At 47.0% G+C, this 26,505-nt stretch overlaps 1 protein-coding gene and 1 long non-coding RNA gene across 2 annotated transcripts in view; one reads left to right on the top strand and one right to left on the bottom strand.

The window, feature by feature from the left end:
* Nucleotides 1-26,505, top strand: part of LOC144770674 (IgGFc-binding protein-like) — a 334,107-nt gene that overhangs the window by 197,023 nt on the left and 110,579 nt on the right. The window contains exons 17-18 of the mRNA XM_078655389.1: nt 11,087-11,682; nt 25,024-25,603. Of these exons, the coding sequence (XP_078511515.1) occupies nt 11,087-11,682; nt 25,024-25,603 (1,176 nt within the window). The remainder of the gene's footprint in view (nt 1-11,086; nt 11,683-25,023; nt 25,604-26,505) is intronic.
* On the bottom strand, nt 21,627-23,161 carry LOC144770676 (uncharacterized). The gene is made up of 2 exons (XR_013598973.1): nt 22,857-23,161; nt 21,627-22,140 (listed from the first exon to the last, which is right to left on the bottom strand). It is a non-coding gene; the product is annotated as an uncharacterized LOC144770676 (long non-coding RNA).

Here is a 26,505-nt window from a genome sequence, read left to right as displayed (position 1 = left end):
GAGGTAAGTAAGGTTTTGTAACTTGCCTGCTCGGCTGGCATATACTTTGCGCCATTGTCTCTTGGCTTGACTGAGTTCTTGCTTCCTTTTCCTCAAGATCTCATTAAACCAAGGGACTCCCTTTCCCTTGTCTCTAACTTTATCTCTCCACTCTGGTGCCACTTGATCTATGGCTGTACCCAGAGTACCAGGGAGGGCTTCACTTTCTTGGTCCAGAGTTCCAATCTTAATTTATTTTGTGGGGGAGCCTAAGTAGGGTGTTTACCAGGTTTGCAGCCTCAATATTTTCCCAGCTTTGCACATTTTTCCACCTTGGGAGGGGTTGTAACTGCTGGCAGTCCATCAGGACCCAACAGCTAATTAATGAATGGTCGGGCCAGGCACAGGGGCTGATGTTTCCCAAGCACCATGTAGTTCATTTTTACGTCACTACTTAAGGTGGTTCTGTACTTGCTCTTACCGCAGTTAGCGTGTGTGACCCCCATTGTAGACCGCTGTGCATGTTCCTCTTCTCACTCCTTAAAGAGTACTGTTCTTGCACCTTCTGTTTCTCCCTCTCTCGCACCTATTCTAATTCTCCTGAGACGATTACTTCTCTGATAGTGGGCTTGTAAGCCTCCCAGCGCATGTCTACTCCTGTCACTGACCCATTGTTTTCTTTGAAGGAACACTCTGTGGCCTTTGCCGGCGGAGTTTCCCAAGCACCATGTTGCCATCCTCCAGTCCCCAGGAATGTGCCTGTTGTACGTGCCCAGTGTAAACCTTAGCAGTGAGTGGTCTGACACTGACAGGTAATCTGCCTTCATAAAATGATCCAAGGACAATCTGGGAATAAAGAAATGGTTGATTCTTGAGTGGTTAGTTATGTGTCACGCGATATGAGTATTGCAGATCCTGCTGGTGTAGTGTTCTTCAAACGTCGCCCATGTCCATTGCTGTAAGAAGCCTACCAGTTTCCCTGGTGTTGTTCTGGAAAGCTGTCTGGGGCCACGTCTGGTTAACGGTGGGTGGACGACCATGTTGAAGTCCCCTCCCAAAACCGTCAAGGCATTTGGTAAAGTGAATAGTAATCACATCAGAGTCTGTAAAGTGTCTGTTTGCAGACCAGGTGGAACATAGATAGTCATCATTAATAGAAAAGTCCCCTCCAAGTCCCCCAACAATGCAATGTTCTCCCACTGTTGGCTGTCTGAACTTGTGCATGATGGCTAATAATGGACTTCCAACGCCACCCCCTGCAGCCTGATGTGAACCCGGAATAGCATAACACCTTATAATCCCCCTCTCCCAATGAATTGGTAGCCTGTTCCACTGACATGTGTTTCCTACAGGAAAGCTACATCCGTTTTAGATTGTGTCCACACCCTAGAAGCCAGCCCCGCTTGATTTTGTTCCCCAGCCCATTGACATTCCACACCATGAGAGTCAGCACATTGTGTCATTCTAAACTTACACTTGGTGTTTTGTCTGTTACTGCCTTGTGGTCTCATGCGGTGATCAGATATATTTCACTGTAGTTTACTGGGTGACATTCAAACAATAACAGAACTGTAAACCCCCTCTCTCCCACTTTACAATTCAGCAGCTTCTGAACTTAACACCACGCTCATTAATGGTACATCTGTCGCTCCAACATAATGGACATCTCTAACTTAGAACGTGTTGCACAGGGTGTGATGGGATAGCCGTAATCTAGATATCCCTCTAGGATGTGCTGTTGCTATGGACAGTTTGGTATGGCAACCTGAGTCGTTCCTATTTTTTCAAGTCCTGCATGATGATGAGTAATATTACTTCAATGTTCTCAGTGGTACCCTATGTGGGGGAGGGGATTCTCTGTCACACTTTGCCTGTGGATTTATTTCCCATTGCTCTACTTTTGTGGATTACCTCCTGCTATGGGTGTGTTCCGACCCCGTCCCTTGGGAACTATGTCCGAGCCTGCTGTTCCATTGCTGATTTTTATAGTTGTTGCCAAAAGCCTGCTGCACTCATGTTTTCTGGGGCCCCGGAGAGGTGGACTGGGCTGGTCCACAAACTGGTTTTCTTCCAGCCAGTACCATGCATCTTCGGGGTATCGAAGAATAAAGATTTGTCATTGTAAATAAATTTCAGCCGTGAGGGGAAAAGTAACAGGTATTTAAGGTTCATATTTCACGCATTTTTGTTTAATCTTCTGAAAGGATTTCCTCTATTGTTGTGCTTTCAGTGTATAGTCGGAGAATGTCATCACGTCTGAGGGTTCATTTGTAACTTTGCTGAACTTACAAGCTGTTTACAAGGTCATGCCTCTGTCATTGAAATTAAGGATTCTGGTGATCATTGGTTGGGGTGGCGCACCATTTGGTGGGTGAGTTGCCTGTGAGAAGTGTGCTCTTTCCTCCAAGAAGCACAGAGAGACATCCCCCTGTAGGCCTCATGACATCATCCGTGTTTGGATGTATTTTATAAGTAATGGTCCCTCCTTGCCCTCAGTGATGCCCATGATCCTGATGTTATTTCACCTTGGGCGTCCTTCTGCGTCTTTCCGCTCACACATCAAGTGCCTTTTCTGCACGTTGGAGGTCATTGATCTTGGCATTTGCCATCCTGTGAGTCTACCGTCTTCAAGATTTTTTCCTCTGCTTGTGCCACCCTCTCGACTGTGTTCCTCGGATCCTGCCTTAGCAAGGAGAATTCGGTACTTAACTCCCCAATATTCCCCTCTACTGATTGCCGGGAATCATGGATAGTTTTCAAAATAGAGTCTGTGGGTGGTGCAGGATCCAATTCCGACCGAGGTACAGCCAGTGATGTTTTCTGCTGAGGATGGTTTGTGGTTGGATTGGCATTGTGGTCTGTTTTTCTCTAGGTAAGATGTGGGGCTGTTTTGTTTTTTCCATAATGGTGAGCTCTGCCCACATACTGTCTGTTGTGTATGTGTGCCCTTGCCAAATCATTCAATGTCACTTGTTATGCCTTGCGCCCTGATATGCTGGCCATGAACCTGTATTTTTTCCCTGTGTTTTCTGTGTGCTCTGGGGTACGGCGTACAGGGGTGTAGGATGGCTTCCATTGCACCAGGCACCTATCCGACCAGGGTGTTTATTCCATCCTCAGTATTGAGTCACCTCTGCCTGCTCAGTTCAATTTCACTTCAGATCGTGGACAAAGCAAGTTGTGGGGCAGGGGATTCTCAGGTTTATAGCCTATTCCAGTCTCTTGCCATTTATTATTGCCAGCAGGCCAAAAGTAGCCAGGGAGAGGGAATCCAGGGACAGACACTGCCTACCCAAGCCCCAGGTCCCCAGCTGCCACTTATGGTTCATTATGGGCAGTTCAGCCAGTGTCCACTTTATACAGTGGATGCCCAGACTCCTGATCCTCATTTACACCATGCCAAAGGGGGTGGGAAGGAGGCAAGGCATGAGGTGTGGGACTCCCATGGGGGCACACTGCTGTCAAATCACAAACCTCCTTAGGTGTTCACTGCCGCAAGCCGTGTGTCAGGCCAGCACTGTCGTCTTCCGTTGATCAGCACTCTCCTGTTGCATGGTGCACCACGTGGCTCATTCACCAAGACTTGCTGTGCTGTGGCCCACACACAGTCAGGCCACTCCTGCAGGCCCTTACCAGGTGCAGCTGCTGTCCTATGTCATACATGGTGGGGCACCCTCCACCACTGCGCTGCTCCCTTCACCACACAGCCAGTCCCCGTCGGACCATTGAAGCCTGGCATAGGCCACAATCCTGAGGCCCCGGCCACAATCACCGCCACTCTCCCCACTTGGGTCCTCCAGGTACGGCTATTAATATCCTTGGCACCAGATGGCAGAGCCCCGGATGTCGAGCTCTGTTCCCCGTGGCTTAATAGCCACCAGCGTACAGGACCATGTTAGCTATTGCAGGCCTCGGTTAACTGAACTTAGCAAGGCACGTCCACTATCTTGGCCTGCCTGGCTTTTCCCCCAGCTGCACCCGTTTAAATGATAGCTTCTCTGAAACCCTTGTATCTTAGTACTGACCACAGAAAAGTTCCATTTCAGGATTTCGAAAGGTTCCTCCATATCTATGGGGGGCTGCCACTGCCCTGACAGAGTTCTCTGTGATAATGCAGAGAATATGGAACAGTTGCCTAGTATTGCACTGTGGCCAGGCACAAATCTACTCTGATCACAGCGCACTAGAGACAGCAGTACTCAGAGCATTCCCAAAAATCTTGTAGTCAAGAGCGCAACTCCACCTGATCACGACTTGTCTTTGGCTGCACTTTTGTAACCTCCTCCCTGGAGATTGGCCGTAACTAACCTATTGCAAAGGCCTCCTGGTAAAGGTTTAGAAGATGGGGGATCAAATCCCCTTAAACTGTTTTGTAAAAGTCATGGGGTCATGTCTGGAGTCTTGCCCATATGTAATTGTGTCAGGGCTGCTTTAACCTAGTCCAACGCTATAGGTAGGTCGAGCGCATCACACTGTTCCAAAGTCAGCCGTACCAAGGCTGCATCATGCATGTACTGAGCAATCTCCGCATGGCTCTGAAATGTGTGTATTGAATATACATCACGATAGTATGTCACAAGCCTGTAATTAATACCAGCCATGGAATTCACTATCCATGTTAACAGAGCACTGCAGTAATATTTGAGTTTGGTGATGCGTCTTGAAGTAGTTTGGCAAGTGGATGCCCCATTTTGTCGCACTTGGAGTGACTCCTAGCCAGGTTTTCACATGAGACACAGGGGTCTATCTGTCTTGTAGCTATCTGTTGGAATGCAAATGTCGCATTAGTTTGGGGAGCGATTCAGGATTAGTAATGTTTATGTGTTCAGTTATTGAGGTCTAAAATGTAGGCATATAGCGTCCTTCGCTAATCTATCTTCGATTTTAGGCACATTCCCCTTTTGTATACCTAAAATATGACCAATATAATTTTTTTCTTAATTGTATATATGAACATTGTGCATTGATGTGTATAATCTTAATGTGGGTATCTTTGCAACACAGTTTGTCTATTGGACAGATTGTGGTCAAATGATAATCTTGACAATCATTCAGCCCAAAGGATGCATTTTTTCAAACTTGTAGTGGTGAGGAACACTTCCATGCATGTTTGGAGGGTATGTAATATGAAGTAATAAGGGTGTTCCCACTTCTGTGGTTTGAGGGCTCTCCAGGAGTCATTTAAAGTACCATCCTTTACCCTAAATTGTAAGAACTTCAGTTATCTTCCTGACTGGTGCATCGTGGACCGATAGATGTGATCTATCTGCTTCAATGCACAGGATGGAGTTGAAGCCCACTGATGATGAATGGGTGGTGCGGGTTTCTATCCAGCAGCACACCCACCCATTCTAGGTGTGTTGTCTTGCCAGTGTTAGAAGCATACAAACTTATCATGTTCAACACTGATGAGGGACGATCACACTTGCCATATTGTAATGGCGGGGCTATGACTGTAGGGGCTAGACTGTAGGTGAGTATACTTCTAACTCACAGCAGGTACAGGCAAGGTTGAGTGTATCAAGGAAGGGCTTGTGCACACATGTGTTTGTTCTGTTGTCATTTTTAAGCTGTATTATTGACAGGGGCAAGAATGATTGATCACAAATGTCGCATTCTGTACAGTTAATGATCCATCATCACATGTATGATCTTACCTGCTGTGCACTGTTGGCTACTAGCAAATCTGTCAAAACATAATAAAAATATATATATTTTAAAATAATGTTCAATGCTTCGTCGTCCAGTCTAAGATTGGCAGACAAATCACCCTTCCCTGTCTGTTATGTGTTTTTTGACATTCCAATGGACCCCTAGTCACAGATTTATCAGGCAGTTCCATTTACCTGCTTTTTCTTTCTCAATCCAACCCTAGTCTCCTGAGTGATGTGTCTCCTGTAACAGGGCCATGTCGCCTCTCCTGTGTTTTAAGTAGATTTGGATTGTGTCTTTTGGATGAGCTGCCCAGCCCCCACATATTTCAGGTCAGGCAAGCGTATTTGCTGACCCATTACGTCTCTGGACACTGATCATCTGGTTATCTTTACTCATTCCTCAGTCCTTCCATCATTTTCGTGCACAGGGGGTGTTCCCAGCATGTCAGCCATATATTTTGTTGGGTGTAAATACAAATAATAAAAGTTTAGTATAACCACAGAGTGACTTCAAGGGCTAGTTGGCTAGCGTCAGGGGCAAAACATGATGCTCCAACCATCTAGAACCCAGAACCTGGACTCTGGCTACTGTGAGTTGTGCCCACCCAGTTGGTGCTACCCCAGTCCTGGATGCTTGTAAGTAGGCCTGACGGTGCTCTGCCATCCCTGCTGTGGTCCTGCGATCACAAACGTTGCTCAAACGATGTCTGAAGTGCTGCATAAATACTTTGGAGCAGATTTATGTCGGACTTGCGCCACGTTTATGCCGCCGTTGCGTCACGCAACGGCGCGGAAACGTGGCGCATCCCTGCAACCTATTTACAACGTGACGCATCTAGGCAGATGCATCACGTTGTAAAGCCCTGCGCCACATGAAACCTGCGTCAGGTTTCATGTGGGCGTTCTGTCGCAGGGTGGGCGTTCCCTCGTAGGAAAGCCCCGTAAAACTGACGCAGTGAAATCTACAAGATTTCACTGAGTCAGTTTTACGATGCAGCTGGGTCAAATCCTTATGACTGCTTGAAGCAGGCGTAAGGAGTGACACACCACGTTATGTATGGGTGTCCTCTGTACATTGCAGGAGTTGCGTCACACTTGCGACGCTACTCCAGCAATGCGCCGCCCGTACACCACAAGATGCGTCACGCATCTGCCCTTCCTTGCACCATGGTGCGCCGCATTGTAAATGCGGCGCATCTGTGGTGCCACAAGGAGGGAATTGCGTGATGCATCAGTTTTGGCGCATCCCTGCTGATTTGCAGAGATGCGCCAGAACTCATAAATCTGCCCCTTTAAACATTGCCTCTAAGTCAAGTCTGACTGCATTGTAGCATGTTACCAGTTGGTTGAGCACACTACTTTGAGGTTTGCTTGTGTCTCACCCTGAAAATAATTGTGGTTGCTGCTTGCATGGGATTTCTTCCCCCTCAACTAGCAACCCAATTTCCTGCAATATGTTTTGGGACGTGTGAGCCCAAAACAGTGTGATAAGCCTTATTACTGTGAGTGCTTTAACCAATAAAAATTTCTAGGCTACTAAAAGGGCAGATTTTAACATAATAGATACCTGACTGTCTCTATCCCCATCAGCAGGTGGCCTTGGCTCTGTCGCCATCTGCTCTCAACACCTGGGGGGTTAGGGCGTCCAATGATATTCCCTAGGGTGCCTCCATCTTGACTTTGCGTCAATTTCCTAAAATCTGCTCCCTCTACTTCTTGTTGTATCATTCGTTCTTCTGCAGAGTCTGATGCCACTTTGCTGGTACGGACAGGCAGGGTGTTGCACTCTGCAGGAGTTGGCGTTCTGGGCTTGGTCCTCTGGCAAGCCCATTCCAGGCCCACAGGTGTGGCCCAGTTGGGGTAGGGTATGGCCCGTACAGTCGCTGATCTTGCACCAAGGCTTCCCTCACATTCAGCATCCATTCATTGGCAATTTTGTTGCAGTTCTCTCCATTGCCTCACTTGGCAGTGCATGTGAGTATTGGTAGCTTAGTGCATGGTTCCTTGGCTGGGAAACAGATGCTATCTTGACGCTGATGGGATCGTTACACCAAGCTACGACAACAAGATCAGTCCACACCTGAATTTGGTCGATCAGCCTCCGGCATTACCAGCCTGTTTTTGGGGGGGGGGAATTTGTAGGATGGTTTTCCTAGTATTCTGTGTACTGGGAACACATTTGTGTTCAGACAGCTTGTGAGACAGTGCTATCGTTTTTGCCTTGGTATGCCCCCACTTTTTTCTGACTGCTGATGTGCTTTGACTGAGTGTGTCCTGGGATCCTGCCAACCAGGTACCCAGGGCCTGTGTACCTTCCCTAAAACTGTGTTGAAACTAAAACCCAATTGGCATCTCTGCCCACCTGTCAGCCCCTAGTAAATGGTACCCTAGGTACCCAGAGAATGGTGACCAGAGAAGACCCCTAAGGGCTGCAGCACTTATTGTGCCACCCTTAGGGGCCCTGTACCCTGGCACCCACACTCTGCCTTTGCAGGCTGAGTGCCTAAGTACAGAACTAAACAAAGAATCGACATGGCACACATCCCTGTGTGCCAATCCCACAAGCCCACTGCCCTGACATATAGGTGCATGAGCCCTGTGCCCCTACAGTGCCCAGGGCCATTCCTGGGCACTGTAAGTGCAGTGATGCCATTAGGAGTATATGCTGCTGGGAGGTCGACATTACGAACTCCACTGCCCCATAATGGCTACACTGGAGACTGACAAGTTTGGTTTCAAACTTCTCAGCACATTAAATACACACTGATGCCTGTGTGAGATTTAATGAAAAATGCACCCCAGAGGGCATCTTAGAGATGCCCCCTGAAACCTAGCCACACAGCAGACATGTTGCTAGACCCCTGGGTGGAGAGCCCCCCGCTCTCCTGGGCCTGCAACAATGCACATCCTGGGCGAGGTGCTAGGTCTCCTCCCCCTTGATGGGCAGGGGGAAGCTTCAAAGGCCTGCCGCCTCTGAGAGCTTCTCCAGACCATTTGCTGTACCCAGCAACTGGCCCCCACCAGCCCTGACCCCCACTTTGGCGGTAAGACTGGCGGGAAAAACTACGTCAGGAAGGGGGTGTGCCAGCCTGTGCCAACCCCACCCCTCATGTGGGGGAGACGAGGTGATGCACGACCCCTGGCTCCGGCCATCTTGAAGATGGGGAGCCCTGCCCAATCACAGCTAGACTCCTGCCCCCCTCCCACAGGAGAGGAGCAGGCTAGGGGGTGTACGCACCCCAGGACAGGGCCCTATTGGTCCCTGCCCTTGCCCTACCTGTAACGACCCTAAATTCAGTGTTTAGGGGCTCCCTGAACCTTCCTTCCTCAGATCCCGAAAAGAAAAGAAGAAAGAAGGTCTAGAGGAAGAAGATCCGCCGTGCAGCTGCTAACAACAGGACGACAACAACTGACTTGGCCACAGCCCTACAGGCCTGTCGATCCTGGAACCTGCTCCTGCCTGAACCCCGGTGACTCTAGTGGACAGCAACCTTGGGACACCCAGAGGACCTGCCTGCCTTGACCCTCGTGAAGATTGGGACTCCCATCAGCAGAGGCTCTGCTGCAACAACCCCCCTGGGGCCAGCCAAAAAGCTCCGGATTAGCCCACTCTGCACCCGCCGAGCCCGGCCCGTGCCCAAGACCACGAGGACGTCCCACCGGTGACTGGGACCCAAAGTCCAGTGCCCAAAGACCCTCCTCGACGAACCAGACGACGCCTGCAGACTCAGAACCAAGGGCCCCCCCAAAAGCGACCAGCTGAGGGTAAGCTTTTCCGACACCCAAAGACACCCCTGCACCGGGCACCCTGCAACTCCCTGCACCTTCCTTTGGGGTACCTACCTGTGCTCTAAGATCCCAACTTACCTCTCGAAGTGGTGGTCGCCCCTGAAGAGTCTTCGTCCCCGAGCCTACAGCCTTTGTTCTTCTTTTACCTTTCCCATTGAATAACATTGAGCGTCTGACGGCTCAAAAGCACCCTGCACCCAGCCGCCCAAGTGCCTCTGGCCGTGCCACCTTTGTCCTATCCTACTTCCCCCTTTGCCCTGAGCAAGTGACCCGGAGTCCAGCTCCCACAGCCGCGTGGCCTGCTCGCCAGCAGCACCAACTGAAGGCCCCTGCCCCTCATTGGATAACATTGGGCCTAACTACGTCTGCACCCGGCCGCCCCTGTGCCGCTGAGGGTGAACCAACTGTACCTCTCTGACCTTGGGGGACCCCTGAGTCTATGCCCAGAACCTTAACTTCAACAGCTGAGTACTCACCTGGAAACCGGTATCACACTTACCTGCCATTGGATAACATTGACTGGTTTGACTCGGAAAATATTCTGTCTACTTTTGAAAACTTAAAATATTCATATAAAATCAACTGAATTCCGAATTCCGAAGTACTCACCTGTGATCAGGACAGAAGACAGTACTGTACCTCGTAGCCCAGTACTTAACCGCAAAAGTAATCCTTACCGGGTTTACTAGTAACCTATATTTTCTCCATAGGAATCCATTGTCTGCTTTTCTATGAAATTTCTTATGTCTACTTTTGAAACCTAGAAATATTCTTTAAAAATCATACTAAATACTGAAAGGTAATTACTTACCTGTTTTAAGTTGAGACCCCAGTGCTGGACCTAAGAGCCCAGTACTGGATTACAAAAGTAACAAGATCGTACTTTACCTGCAACCTGAATTTTCTCCCATTGGATAACATTGCCAGATTTATGTTGAAAAGTTTCTAAGTGTGTACTTTTAAAATAGCTTTAGATTCCTGAAAAATAACTGCACGAACTAAAACGTTTTTACTAAATTGTTTTCAGCTTAGACCCCAGGACTGAATTTAGGATCCAGTCCTGGAACTACCAAAGTAATCTACAAAGTAATCAACTGTGTTTAGATATAAAAACCCATTGAGCTCAATGCTAAATTGTATGTAGAATTGTGTTGCCTACTGCAACCCCTGTACTTATTGTGTTTACGAAGTTTATTGTCTTTCGGCAAAGTACTCATCTGAGACCTCTCATATTGAGAACAGTATATTTTGATACCTGTTGGTTCTAAAAATAAAACAACTATATCTTTGATATAAAAACAATTGGCCTGGAGTTCAGTCTTTGAGTGTGTGAAACCTTTTGCTGACTGAGTGTGTACAACAAATGCTTTACCCTGTCCTCTGGTACTGCCTTAAAGCTCGACCAAGCTACCACTTTAGAGAGTAAGGCCACACCTGTCTTTACCCTCTGTTATACCTCTAGTGTTTGTGGACACTATACACACTGTACCTTATTCTGGTCCAGTATATATAGAGCCACTTTCTCACACAACTGTGCAAATTGTGATTAAATTAAGCACTGGCTAGTTACATTTATTACTTTATGCATTAAATTAGCAACTGGTTTTAATTGCTTTACACATGCTATTTTTTTCCAATAACCACTACAATGTGTTAATTTGTAGCCAAGTCTTGTCCTGGAAACAGCCACTATGAATTATGTTCATCTGGATGCCCCATCACCTGTTGCGGTCTCACCACGCTCATAGGATCTGACTCGACTTGCACAGAAGGCTGCTCCTGTGATGATGGCTTTGTCCTCAGCGGAGATCAGTGTGTTGATATAAGTCAGTGTGGATGCCACTACAGGGAGAAATACTACAAAAAAGATGAAGTGTTTTACCCCAGTGGAAAGTGTGACACGCAGTGTACATGTCAAGAAGGTGGATCTGTTGACTGCATACCGTTCACCTGCGGACTCAATGAAGAGTGCGCTCTGGAAGACGGTATCCAGAAGTGCATCCCTGTAGGTTTTGGAACATGTGCAATTCTCGGCGACTCCCACTATGCCACACTCGATGGACGTCGCTATGACTACCAAGGAAGATGCCTGTACACTCTGGTCAAATACAGCGGTGGGAACAAGAATCTCACACCATTTGCAGTCAATGTAAAACATAAAGAATATGGAAACAGACAAGTGACAGTCACATCAATGGTAACTCTGGTCATATATAACCACACATTCACCATGATCCAGGACAAAAAAGGCGTCATCCTGGTGAGTTATAAAAAGCTATATAGAAATCATTGAGCAAATAATACAAAGATTACTGGTGCCTTATAAGGTCTCATTGACATCATTATGACATTCTCTGTTCTCTAGCTCTCTCTTTTTGTCCTTTGCTCACATTTTCACTCTTAATATATCTTTTTCCTTATGAAAATGTTCCTTCCATTCATATCACTTACTTAATATTGTCCTATACTGTCACTAAGGGATCTGTAACGTAAAGTAAAAGAGTACTTGAAATACCAGACTGGAATGATTGATTGTCTGCAAAAAAATAAAAATAGTTCGATTAAATCGCTCAAAATACAGGCTGTTAAGAGAAAAGAAGGTTTGTTTTGGTACAAATCATATTTTGACTGTACAAGCGAAAGTCTTATGAACTACTGAAAGCAAGGCAGTACTAACAATTGGCCCTGATTACAAAAAGCATTATAGCTTTCATGATCCGACCACTATAATTTAAAGAGTAGGAAGTGCTTAAACTCAGATGTTTTTCAAGAATCTCCAATAATGATCACCTAGCATTGTGCTATGAATGGTATGTTATATTATATTGATTTTTATAGAACAGTTGCCCTCATGAGCAGTTCTGACAATAGAGACAGAACACTACTCTAAAGACTAGAAGTGATTAAACAGTTCTGGTAAAGACATCAGTTTTCAGTTGTTTCTTAAAGATGTGATAGGATAAGAGTTAAATCAATGAGAAGTGAAGATTATTCAATTTTTTAGATTCCTGATACAAAAACAACTAGTCACCCATTATAATGCGGGTGAAGCGAGGAATAGTAGCAAAATTGAGATTGTTTGAAATCATGGTTATGATATAAGGAACGTTAATTGTTTGGATATAAGGGACAAGAGTTCTGCAATGCTTTGTGAGAAAAGCAAAAAACCTTAAACATAAGAACAACATGTATGAGAAAGTGCCTCTTTTCGGGTGGCCACCCCCATTGTTTGTGGACTGATTCTTCTGGCTTTTTTAATCTGTGCACTCGGACACTGACAACCAGGCCACCTTGCATGTGCTCTGACCCCTAAAACATTTTCAAAACAGCCAAAATCTAATTGCCATATTTAGAATTCCTATTGGGCCATATTATATGTTGCCCAAAAAGCATCCATGTCATGTACAGTTACATTTCACTTGTAAAATACAGCGCTACTGTGCCATCCACTAGTGTGACCGGGTAAACCCAAGTCCAGGGATACCAATGCTACAGGTAAATAAATGCAGCTAGACTTGTCAAAATAACCCTTTTCTATAGAACAAAACCTTCCTTTTAAATAATATGTTACCCTTATGTAGGCCCTTAAACCCACAAAGGAGGGTGCAAGATATTTAAAAGTAGGACACATAGAAACTAGAACTCAAAAGCTGTTTTTTGTGTGGGAAGGCTAGCTGGCCGATTCAGAACATCTTGGAAAACATATCAAATATCCTATTTCTGGGTAGAGACCGGCTAGGAAAATAATTAAACAACTATTTTTAATATTCACTTTTAAAGCAGAACTCAACTGTGAAGTTGGAGTTTTAATACTTAATGAGGAAACTTAACTGGAGCTTCTGGGGCTAATTTGCATTAGGCCCGTAGCTGTAGCCTAGTGAGTGATTAGCCCTGGTGAGGTTTGAAAACTGCTCCCAGAGCAGAGACAATGACCTGAGTATGGGAAGGTGTTTTTGTTCTTCTGGCAGGGATACCAGCTGGGCTAAACCATGGGACTTAATTTAGTTCAAACGGGCATCCCTTTCACCAACTGTTAGCTGGAACCCAACCAGACCCCTTCTTTTGTCCTCCCAGAGTGGCAAGTACTGAACTTAATGAGGAAAAGCTGGAGCCAGAACGAGTTTGGAGTGACCGCAGATGAGGGGCTGCTCATTACTCTGGCCAACCCGCAGTGAGTGAAGTGTACTGTTGGATTGTTTGCATATTGGCCAACAGGTGCTGCTGCAAATGTGGGTTAGGTTACCCCCAGGATCTCTTACCTTGTTGTTTACACAGGAGCCAGGAGCCCCCCCCCCCAACCCGCTATCTAGTGTCCTGAATAAATGTGCCACTTAAAGACATCTCCTGTGGAACCCTCCAGACCTGGGGAAGAACAGAGGGACTGTACCTGATGCTCTGAGACCTGTGAGGAGAACTGGAGTGCTGGACCTGCTCCAACTTGTATCCAGGACAACGAAGTGGACTCCAAGGGTCAGTTAGCTGACCTCATGTGTAAGCCTCTGGGCCACAACATGCTTTAGGAAGTATTTTACAGAAACAGCCCAATTTGACCTGATTTGGACTTTGCTGGTGCCTCTTACCTGTGAGTCCTAACCCCACCAAATGCTGTTCCTGAGATCCTGGGACCCATGGCTGTGTCTAACTGGACTTACTTCTCCTATCACCTATAAATAGCTGGGACTTTTTCAGCTCTATGACCTCCGGAAGACTGAGACAAACCATCCCAGTCTATCTGTTTAAGGCATGACCTTGCTGGGATAAGAAAGCAGGTTTCTACCTTCTGAGCTTCGCAGCAGCAGCAAATCCAGTTCAGGAGGACCCTGACAAGTAGGAATCGGGCCTCGCAGAACTCATCACCGGATACAGCCATCAGACTTGCCCCAGTGAAGAATTCTGTGCTCTAAAAAAGAGACTAAAGGCCTCATTTACAATTAGTTGGATTAGGACAGTGTCACAAGTCTTTTTGCAGTGCTGTCCTATGCCAAATCGAAAGGGCAGGTATGCACCATTTGTATGAGATATTGGGCAATTCCTGTTCTTTCAGCTAGCTCGGTAAACAATTTGGTATCTAGGACCAATGCAGGTACCCTTGGACCATGGTGCAATGGTGTCTGCGTTTTTGGCAGATTTGTTTTTGTCCACCTTCCTTTACAATAGCAATCCATGGAGGCGTTTACTCTTTCTAGAAAGCGTAACAAACAAGGAGAAATGAACATATTTCTCCTAGTTACGCTTGCCCTGGGGACGCATACAGTCTTGACACAATCGCAGGTTTACAGATTTTGTAAATCTGGGAATGAGTAAAAATGCATGGGTGATGCATGGGAACACCCACCACAATGCCATTGCAATGCCTCCCTGTTGAAGTCTTAGGCAACGCAGCAACTTGCACTGCGTTGCCTTACACCGTATGTACAAGACCATGAAAAACCATGCAAATTGACTTTGCGTGGTCTCGTAGATATGGGGCTGAACTGTGTGCCACTGGAGCATCATAAAACGTGATGCATCTGCAGTGCAAAGGGCTTGTAAATGGGCCCCTAAGTTCAAACGTAAAAATCTTTATCAGTGAGAGGACTTCTCTAGGCTCCTGCCAAAACCAATGTCTCAAGTGTTTTTTAATTATACATTATTTTTTTAATTAGAGTGGGATTTGTATTGTGTTGTGTTTTTGACTTTTTAACTGTTTTAACTGTATTTCTAAACACTTTCTCAAAGTTACATGTGTCTGCTTTGTGCCCTAGCTGTCAGGGGTTGCGCTCAGGTTTGAATGACTTGTGGTGGACCACTATAAACCTCAATTAAGAATCACATTCACATATTATTGCACAAGGAGTCAATAATGATACCTGACGTGAAGTGAAAGAGTAGGAACCTCCTCACACGCTGGTTGGTGGTGTTGTGCAACTCCATGTTGGCTTCTTCCTGCCCCAGAAGTGATATCGTGGCCACAGTATAACCACCTCATCTGAGTGTCGACGTCAGTTTCTGTCTTTCTGTACCTTCCGATGGAGGAGCAAAGCTCGTTCCCTCACTTCTGGAAAACATTTTCCTCAAAATCTTACCAGTGCGCTAGGGCCATGTCTACCGCGTAAATAACAGGTATCAAACTATGTCAACATTGAAAATATGCCAGTTACCGACTTACACATGGTTTGTCTCTGGAGTCTCAGCGCCTTTCACAAATCGAAGTAGTGCAACAAATGCCCTCAGATCAACCCGAAGGCCATTTGGGAACATGAGGCCAAACTATATGCCACCAAGTACCATAGGAAACTCAAAAGGCCTGATCCGAATTTAAGAGAGGGAGGGAACGCATTTTCTGTCCCGAAGCTGCTCCGCAGAGAGATCTTAATCCTACTCCAAATCTTCAGGCAAGACAAAAAAGAAGAAACATGAGTCACAACACAGGTCCCCTTTTCGTACCACTCTTGTCAGGAGATATTGCAAGGATTTCAAGGTACCTCCAGATCTTGGTTGGGTATCGCAGAACTGCCTCCTGCATTACTCCCAATCCAGCCCTGGTTCCTAGGTCCACCGGTGATGCCTCAGACCTTCGGAAAGGCCGTACAAAATGTTGCTACTCTTGCAGATCCCATTGGCAGGTTACAAAGAATCGCAACAGACTGATGGCTACTTCAAGTTGTTTAATGCTTTATGACCCGCCCTTCACTTCCACCCTTCCAGGTATGCTTCTTACACCAGAACAGCTCCCAGAGGACCACTTGTCAATTTTCCAACAAGAAGTTGACACTCTCTTGGCGAAGAGAGCTATAGAAAGGATACCAGCATCAGAAGTCAGGACTGAATGCTACTCCTGCTACTTACTGGTGCCAAAAATGGATGGAGGACTTCATCCTTTTCTAGACTTGTGGCCCCTGCGCATGTTTCTCAAGAGAGAAAACTTCAAGATGCCCACTTTTGCCCAAGTTCTGTCTGCCCTGGATCCAGGCGACTGGATAGTGGCATTTGATTTGCAGGATGCGTATTTCACATCCCTGTCCTACAATCCTGCAGACGCTATCTGCGGTTTCAGGTAGAGCATGAGAACTTTCAGTTCTCCATGCTCCTCTTTGGCTTCACCTGCCCCCTTAGGTGTTCACAAAAGCGATGGCGGCAGCTGCTGCCTATCTGGAAGGTTGGGAATACCAGTATTCCCATAGCTCAATCAGTGGTTGCTAAAGGCAGGCTTAACTCAAATAGCCATGAACCACCCCTAGACGATGGTCAACCTGTTAGAGTCACTGAGATTTGCCATCAATATGCCAAAGTCATACCTGACTACTTCACAGAGACTCCCCGTTATTGAAGACATCCTGGACACAGTGCTGTTTTAAGACTTCCCTCTGGATCAAAAATTCCAGAATATTTGGGCTATATCCCTGATGTTTCAACTTCGACTTGGATATCATAGAGATCAGCTTTGAGGCTTCTCAGCCTCTTCCCCTCCTGGATCCTACTGGTAGACAATGCCAGTTGGCACGTGCAGTCTCTGCAGTTGGATCAAAGTCTCACTGGGTACAGCACCAGGAGCACTTCTCAGATTCCATTCAGTTGTCAGAGGGCTTTGGTCTCTGGTAGAAACCCATCTCCACATCAACCTGCTGGGAATGCAGGTGGTTCGCTGGGCACTAAAGGTTTTCCTCCCATCCATCAAGTTGAATGAGTGCAGGATCTTACAGTCAATACCACCGCAATATAGTACTGAAACAAGTAGGTGGGATGGTGGGTCCTGTGCCAAGAGGCTTTACACATCTGGAACTGGCTGAGTCATAAGGGCATCTCCCTGAATGTGCAACGCCTGCAAGTATCTTAAAATGCCAGGGTAAGTGAGCCCAGCCAGCATTGTCTAGTCGATCACAAATGGTGGCTACACTCCGAGGTGGCACAGAGTATCTTCCAGCAATAGCGATATCGTTGTCTTGATGTTTCGCCATCGCTGAGAACGTGCAGTATCAAGACTTTTGGGCGTTCCTAAGGCAATTCTTCTTGGAAAGTGCCATTCACGTGGACTGGAGCTGGGGACTGCTGTATGCCTTACTACCTGTACCTCTCCTGCCCAGAGTTTTAAAGAAGATCTGGAACGACTTGGCCAAAGTCATCTGGCTTGGGCAGGAGAGTGCAGTACTCGGAATTTCTGGCTATGAGTATCTGTCCTCCAATCTGCCTTTTCAGGAGAATTTCCTGTCGCAACAGCAAGGCAGGGTACTGCGCCTGGCCCTGTACAACTTGCAACTCCATGCTTGAAGAGAGAGATGCAATAGTTGAGTTCTTTTGACCTTCCTCTGAGGTGGTATATTTTATTCTGGCAGTCAGGTGCCCCTCCACCAAAACCATGTTCACGAGATGCTAAGAGAAGTTTGTTATTTGGTGTTCTTCTCACCAACTTTTACAAGCCCAGTTGATGTTGGTCTGTTTTCCTTATCTCTAGACCAGCAAGGCTAAATCAAGCTTAATGGGTATGTATCAGATTTATCAGCCTTTCTACAGTTACCTGATCAGAGATCTTTGTTTAAGTTACCTTTTGTGACACTGTTCTTGAAAGGGCTAGTTAATATGTTCTCTCTAAAACCCTTTGTGAGTCTGGTTCTTATATTCTTAATGTTCACTCAATTCGAGCATGGGAACAGTTGCCCCCTGAGGTTGCTCACACTGAAGACAGTGATCTTCATTTCGACAGTGTTAGCGCATCACATCAGTAAGTTGCATGCCCTGTTTGTCCAATAGCTGTACACCACCTACTATCTGGACACATTGGTGCTAAGTACCAAGACATCCACTATCCTGCTGATAATCTTTGCACCACTTCATCCATTCTAGGAGGAAAAGAATCTCCAAAAAAGCTCTGAACTTCTACATAGATTGCAAAAAAGACCACCAGGTGAACAGCCAGCTCTTTGTGAGTTTCTTTGGGGCAAAGAGAAGAAGAGGAGTGCAGAAACAGACCACTTCCATGTGGATTGTTCTTTGCATAAAGATCGACTACAGTCTGGCCAAGAAACAGCTACTGAAAGGATTGTGGGCTCATACCACCAGAGCTAAAACTGCTTCCACTACACTAGCGTGTTGAGGACCTTTAAACGTCTGCCAGGCTGCGACATGGGCGTCAGTTCATAGGCTCATGAAGCACTACTGTCTGGATAGCTAGGTCCAGAGGAAGGGGCATTTTGCATGTTCAGTCAGGCTGGATTTGCTGCTTTGAGCCATTCCACAGTCACATTACCTGGAAAGGTACTGCTATGGTATCTATTCACAAGGTGAGGAATCTGTGCTTCAAAGTCTACATCAGAAGCAAAAGTTATTTACCTTTGCTATTTCTGATGGAAACTCTCTTTAAATGCAGATTCCTCACCAACCCCACCTTCCGGCCATTCCTAAGACCTACGTGTCTGATGACATGGACAGATAGAAAGAAACTGATGTCAAATAATGAAGTGGTGGTTAGTTTGTGGTTCTAATGTCACTTTCGGGGTGGGATGGAACTTATGCAGAGCATTATGCCACTTACCAACATGCAAGGGAATTACTGAAAACAATCTCCAAAGCAGACCCCTATTGTGGCAAATTAGTCGATTTTTCACCACTCTCAGATATAGGTTATTTTCATGCTGTCTGCAGTATTGAATCACAAGTTGCACATGCATGCAATGCCAGTGGAAATAAGTGTGACTTCGTTACACACATTATTTGAAACAAGTGCAGCAATAAAGACATTGGTACATTTGGAACTACAATACGTGAGTCACATTTGATATTATCACAATGGCATAAAGTACATTACCCTGGAGCGGGTAATGATACTGGCCTTAATCGAGGACGTGGGCCATTCCCCATTTTCTCGGGTTGAGTAGAGGCCTTGCGAAAAGCTGTTATGTGAAATGGGATGCACTCAGTGGGGAAATGGAGCAGAATTTGTGCTATGTCATGAGTGATGTGCTGTCTGGTGTTATAAGGTGTACACGGCAGGATCAGGTTTGCACTGTTTTCCATTATTGAGGAATTTCAGGGCTTTAATAATGAATCCTAGTGAGGTGTTAATCACGCAAGGTTAATTTTTTATGATCGGGGGTATTCATGACTCACTTTTACCAATTATTTTTTCAATTGATTATGTCACGATAAAATTCACCCTGCCCATTTGTGTGGACCTTAGCGACTCTACATGTTCTTTTACCAAGCAGAGGAGACTTTTGATGCAAGATGTAATCGTTGCCCATGCACTGCCCTCAATCCCATGTCTTGTGGAGAACTGCGGCTCAATGGTTAGAGCGGCAGACTCTGATGCAGAGGTCTGGCCCGGGACCAGGGTTCAATTCCCGCCTCGGCGGGTCTTGGATTCAATTTCCTCAGCGGGTCTTGGGCTCAATTTCCTCGGACCTGATAATTCTCGCATCAGTGCCTAATCTAATCATGGGTCCCACTCTGCAACTCTGGACAATAGCTTGCTTAATCTCCACAACGGCCCCAACAGTGCTGGGATGCCTGGCTTCACCTTGGGGGTGCCCAGGAGTGGGCATTTCACAGGGAAAAGCCAGGAAGGGTTCCACAGCGGTATGCGTACAGCGCCAAGACACCTCAGGGTATAAGTGCGCTATACAAGTACAAATTCTTCTTCTTCAGATTTGGAGTAGGGGCAAGAGATGATATGACCTACTGTGAAAGGCACCAGCCTTGACCATGAGCCTTGAGGGTAGACCATGTTCTTCGACTCTCTCCTGGACCCAGCTCCCACATGTGAACTAAGTACACTGTTAATGGTCTTTGGACATGTACAGGAGGAGATGGTGAAGTAAGGCCCTGCTTTATGCCCACCTAAGGACAGAACTCACTGTCTGTAGCTACAGATATTCAAAAGAGGGGCTGGGCACATGCCTTCTAAACCAGGATCGGTGCACCATTTCTATAAACCCATAACACACAGTGCAAAGCCCTCAGCCACCCTGCAGCAGCAGCTCAGCACAGAGCCCGGCCGAAGTCAGGCCTTGCACTCACCCCCCGAATGGACATAACCTGCTGTGCTGTTCGTGCCAGGATGGCACAGTAGGGATTCAGGGCCAGATGTAGGTAAATAATATTTACCGACCTCTTAAATACCGAGTCATACCGACTCGGTATTACCGAGGAGGAAAATGAGATGTAGGTAACAATGACGGTATAAAATACCGACTCGGAACCTGTCGGTACTCGGAAACGGTATTTACCGACTCGGAATATACCTACACGGTAAAATCCGAGACGGAAAAACCAAAACCGATCCACCGGTGCCATGGCCCATAGGAATGAATGGCAACTTCCGACCCGGAAAATACCGAGTCGGGAAAAACCGACCCGGTATTTACCGTGTCGGAACTATCCGCCGAAGAATTTGAAACTGACAAACATGTGTGCCTGTGAACCAATCAGGTACTTCAACCACACCCAAATTCCAAGCCACAGGGGAACTAACCAATCAGATCCAAGCACCACACCCCAGTACCTGGGACAGGCCACGCCCATGCAGGTGCAGAAACAAACAGTCAGGAGAGCAGGAGGACAGAGTGTGGAGCAGCCTTTCCTGACACAAACTACACAGCAAGATGGAGAGCCAGGAGGCACAGAGAGAAGCTGCTGAGCGCAAAAGGAAGCAGAAGTTCAGCCAGGAGGAACTGCAGGTGCTGATTTCGGAGGTTGTCAGACATTATGGGAAAATATTTGGAAAGCAAACTCTGCATGTTGCTGAATCAATCAAGCGCAGCACCTGGTTGGACATACAAGGCAAGGTAAATGCCATTGGTGTCACCCACCGTGACCTTGAAGACCTAAAAAAACGGTGGTATGACATCCGCATAATCACCAAAAAAAAGCTTGCTGCCCACCGCAAGGAAAGTGCTGCTACAGGAGGCGGAAGAAACAGAGCCCCCAGACTCACCGACATTGAGGAGATGGTCGCTACAACCCTTGAGAAGGAATGTATACACGGAATAGGAGACGCAGACAGCTCAGCAAGAGGAGCAAAGAAAGCAGGTAAGATGCAGGAACAATATCATTTACCCTTTTACCTATTCCCCTCACAGGATAAATCAGACTCCACAACAGGTTTAACTAATGTCCTGCAATGCATCCTGGGAAATGTAGTCATGTGTAGATACCTCAGAGCAGTCAGCGTGCATTGCAGCAAGGGGAGCAACAGACAAGTAGCATAGGCAAATGAGAGACAGGCAAATGTGCAATAGAAGTGTATTTAATCTCATGACACAGGTGAACAACATTACTGACACAATGTCCATGTCTGTCCACAGGAGAGTCAAAGCGCAGCACAGCTGAGGTCAGAGAGAAGAGGAGGGAAGGAGCCGGACCTAGCACTTCTCACGGAGGGCAGGACCAAGAGCAGGCTGCCCCGATACCTGAGGAGGCAACTGCTGAATATCCACGTTCCCCTCTCCTATTTGGTAGTCAGGACACAGGAGCGGCAGAACTATCACCCACCCCCACATCACCATCCCCAGTGCTGGGAAGAGTCAGGAGCCATGATGTGCCCCCTCGCAGAATACTGCAAACATCATCGGAGGAGGAGGAGGTGGAGGGTGACACACAGGACAGAGGCAACACCGAGCAGCAGCCCAGTCCCAGAGTCACGCGGGCCAGTGTCCGAGGGCGACGGCCACGGGAGGTAGAGGATGTGCGGCAAGTCCAAGGTGTCTTCTGCGGACTGGAGGCCACCATGGTGAAGGTGCAGCGCCTGCAGGCAAAAGCAATGATGGGGGTTCAGAGGCACGCACGCACAACTAACAATAAACTGGAAGCAGTAGGCAAGGGCATAGGGGACATGGCAGAAGGCATACAATCCATGGCGTCAGGAATTTCAGATATCACACAGTGCATGACTGTCCTGTGTGACAAATTGGACAGGGACCATTTGGAGAGACGCAAGGCCCGTGTGGATGTGCGCCAGCAAACCAAGGCCCTGAACAGGTTTGCAACTGCTACCACTCTGCTGTGCAGACGGTCAGTCACGATGCAGGATGCCATAGTGCAGTGCTGCACCAATTTAAGTGAAGGTATGGCCAGGATGACCACTGCCATGGAGCTAGTGCTCGCGCATCAGACTGGCACTGGAGACGACACTTGTGCTGCCGAAAGCGAGGGGTCCACCAGCAGGAGTGGTGCAAGCACTCCTGTGCATGACTTACGGAGGAGTGGCAGGCGTGGGGGAAGTTTGACAGGCCAGCGTGAGGACATAGGCTCACAGCCACAGCAGCCCCGCCCTGTGGCCCGTGGCCACAAACAATGACTTTGCACTCCACCCAAGGCTGTAGTCACGGTGGTGTGAACCGTGACAACACACTCATGGAGTGTTAGTATTAGTGAGCCCAATGTGAGCTAACAATGCTGTGGCGTAGTGATTATTAAACTACTTACACAAAGTTACATTCATGCCTGTGTCTCTTTACTCACTCAGAAATATTGTTGTGTAACCTCTGCCCGTCTCAGTCTCCCATCTGTAGCTGCTGCTGCCACTGTGGCTTGGGGCTCTGCCACCTCTGGGTCGTCATCAATGTCCTCATGAAATGTGAGCTCCACCTCAGTGCCTTGCTTGGTGGCGAGATTATGCAACATTGCACAGGTCGCTATTATTTTGCAGCAGATGATTGGGGTGTACTGCCGTGCACCTCCACTCTTATGGAGGCAGCGAAACCTGCTCTTTAGGAGTCCAAATGTGCGCTCAACTACGTTTCGTGTGGATCTGTGAGCCACGTTGTATCGCCTTTCACTCCTGGTGGATGGGTTGAGGTAGGGAGTGAGCACGAAGGACCGCAGGGCATATGCACTGTCGCCTAGGGGGAGAAAGATAGACATTAATTGCAAGTACTTGAGACGTAGATCTGATGTGAGTGTCAGGGTGTGTCAATGTGATTTACCTAGCAGGTATCCATTTCCAAATTCTCCGGCAAGTAGGCGTGTGTATATTCCACTGTTCTGGAATATGTATGAATCATGGGTACTTCCGGGGAACTTGGCTACGATGTCAGTGATGAGGTTACCTGCATTACATATGACCTGGACGTTGATGGAGTGCGTCGATTTGCGATTCCTGTATATGTGCTCTGTGGCTGCAGGTGGACAGAGTGGGACGTGGGTGCCATCGATGCAGCCGATCACGTGAGGGAAGTGTGCCAGTTGATAAAAGTCAGTCTTGGTTTTGGCTAAATCTGCCGGTGTAACAGGGAATTTAATATAATGCCCCATCCTCTGCATCATGGCGTCAAGAAACCTCCTGAAGAAGCGGGACAGGCAGCCCTGGGACACGCCACCCACTACAGCTATCACACTCTGGTAGCTCCCTGAGGCCAGCAGGTGTAAGCTACATAGCACCTGGACATGAGGTGGGATGGCATGGGCCCTGGGTGTTGGGTGGTCCAGGAGAGGGTGTAGGTCCCTGATCAATTGCTTGATGGTGTCTGGGTGTAGCCTGTACCTCTGCAGTATTTCAGGCTCTGTCAGTTGGAACAGTGTTATCCTCTGCCTGTACACTTGTTCCTCCCTTAGCCATTCTCTCTGTCCTGCTGCCTGTAGTCTCTGCCGTCTTGCTATGATGTAGAAAGCCGCCATCATGGGTCCTGAGGTGCATTTTGGGACTTTTTTTATAGCCCTCCCTTGGTTACCACCTGCTTTCAATGCATGGTAAATACCGACTTAAAAATACCGTTTTTCGGCAGAATCGGTATTTTTGGGCTTACCTACATCTCCAAGGCTTATTTTACCGTTTCTGATTTACCGAGTCGGAAAATACGAACTCGGTATTTATGTATACGGTAGATTCCGACACGGTAATTTTACCGGGTCATTCTTACCGAGTCGGTATATTTCCGACTCGGATTTTAAGAACATCGGTATTTTCCGGCCTCCTACATCTCATTTCCTCGGTAACGGCCGATTTTACCGGTTTTCGGCCGTTACCACCCGGTAAAAGCCTACCTACATCTGGCCCTCAGTGAGGTGCCTGGACTCGCCTGTGTGCAGTGGATTATGGAAAGCAGAAAGCAGAATAAAGGGCCTGTCCTTTGGTTGCAAAGTTGCTTTGGTCATACCCTATGCCCAGCCCATCTGCCTACAGAGTTCGCTTCACAACATAAATGTACAAAAGTCCCTCTGACGCCCTTAGGGCTTGATTTAGATTTAGGCAGACGGGTTACTCCTTCAGAACGGCGACGAATATCGCTCCCGCCAAAATATAAATCCCATAATATCGTGTGTGATTGATTTTTCGGTGGAGGGGATATCAGTCATTACATTTTGTGGCGGAGTAACCCGTCCTTCGCAATCTAATATGGCCCTTAGTACCTTCGGAATGCTATTAATGCTTTCTCTTCTAATTTCTGACTCAAACATGAATCTGTGCCAAAATTAGCACACCCCTGGCTGATACATCTCGTAGTCACTACATATGTTTCTCTAGCCATGTTAATGTCAGCCTTTATGCTCCTATTGCCTTATTCCTTGTGTCTCAGGCTTACAGTTCAGAGCATGTTTACGTTTGATTACATTCATGAGCAATATAAATCCTGAGATGTTTAATGCTTATCTATTGCTAAATATGCTTTTGCTGATGCTTCCATTTTAGGTGGATGGAGTGATACACAGGCTCCCGGTCAGCCTGATGGATGGAAAAGTGAGAGCCTTTCAGCATGGTGTGACTTGCAGGATAGAGACAAACTTTCTCATGGCTGTGCAGTATGACTGGCAATACTATGTCAAAGTCACTGTGCCAGGGAGCTACAAGGGCGAGGTGTGTGGTCTGTGTGGGAACTACAATGGGGACAACACAGACGAGTTCACCCTTCCAGATGGCCAGCTGACCACGGATGTCAATGCTTTTGCGACAGCCTGGGCGGTGCAGACAGATGAGGCTTGTAACCCAGCCACCTGTGGAGCCCCTGACAAGCCCTGCTTCACCTGCAGTGAAGACAAGAAGGAGGTCTGTAGAAACAAGGAGTACTGTGGCTTCCTCACAGATGTGGAAGGGCCTCTGAGTGACTGCCACAGCACCATAAAACCAGATGCCTACTTTGAAAACTGTGTGTATGACCTGTGTGCTGGCAATGGAGACAGGATGATGCTGTGTCGCAACATTCAGACCTATGTGGCAGACTGCCAGGCGGCTGGGGTGACCATCGGGTCCTGGAGGAGCGACTCCTTCTGTCGTGAGTATAGAACTGCTAAATCTGCACCTAAAGCAAGATAATATTTACCCTTTGAGCACTGAGACTCATCCCCTGTTTTCAGCTTCTCCTCCTCAGTTGTATTTCAGAATATAATACACAGAAATATCGCTTTACATAAATACTGTATCCTAAATATAGGTTAGGAAAATATCAAGCCGTAGGGTGTAGATTTTCTTATATTAATTCCATGGAGGCTATATTTTTCAAGATAATCTTTAGGACACAATATTTTTTGACAGACAGTATTCTGACAAAGATATGCTACTACCACACTCTCCTCCTCTGTCATGTATTGTCGTCACCATTTGCTATTGCAGTGCTTTTCATGTGACGGTAACTGCTTATCCATAAGCATGCATAAACTACACAAGAAAGTCTACCAAACAATTGTGGAGTTAGTTTCCCCCTCTCTACTAGACCGTGCACTCAGTAAACCTGCAAAACCTATAGCCTACTGTTGAAAATTGGGTTACTGGAGGAGGGGGTGAAACCCTACTCAAGCATCAACCACAATCTCTCTCAGGGTGAAACACAAGCAAACACCAAATTAACCTGTGCTATATCCTCTGGTTGCTTGGCACAGAGCAGTTTGGCTTAACTTATTTTAAACAACATTTTATAGTTTCTATATAACAGAGAACAATAGCTCTTAGGACATAGTACATACGAACCAGACAGTGGTCTATGCACTGTGATAACTTGCCATTTGACCTCTTTAGCTAGCAGCTAAGAAACATCAACACCCAACACCCCCATCTTCAGCTACCCCTTACTAAGCTGATGTATATAGAGTTCCGTAATGGCCAGGCATATTTTGAGTTCACTACTAAAACTCCAAATCCCAGTCAAGGCATTCCATGCAAGGCCAATTGCCTCCACTC

This window comes from Lissotriton helveticus, chromosome 7 (assembly GCF_964261635.1).
Source record: "Lissotriton helveticus chromosome 7, aLisHel1.1, whole genome shotgun sequence".
Lineage (NCBI taxonomy): Eukaryota > Metazoa > Chordata > Amphibia > Caudata > Salamandridae > Lissotriton > Lissotriton helveticus.
Note: the sequence above shows the minus strand (reverse complement) of the source record. Positions and strands in the feature narration are given on the sequence as shown.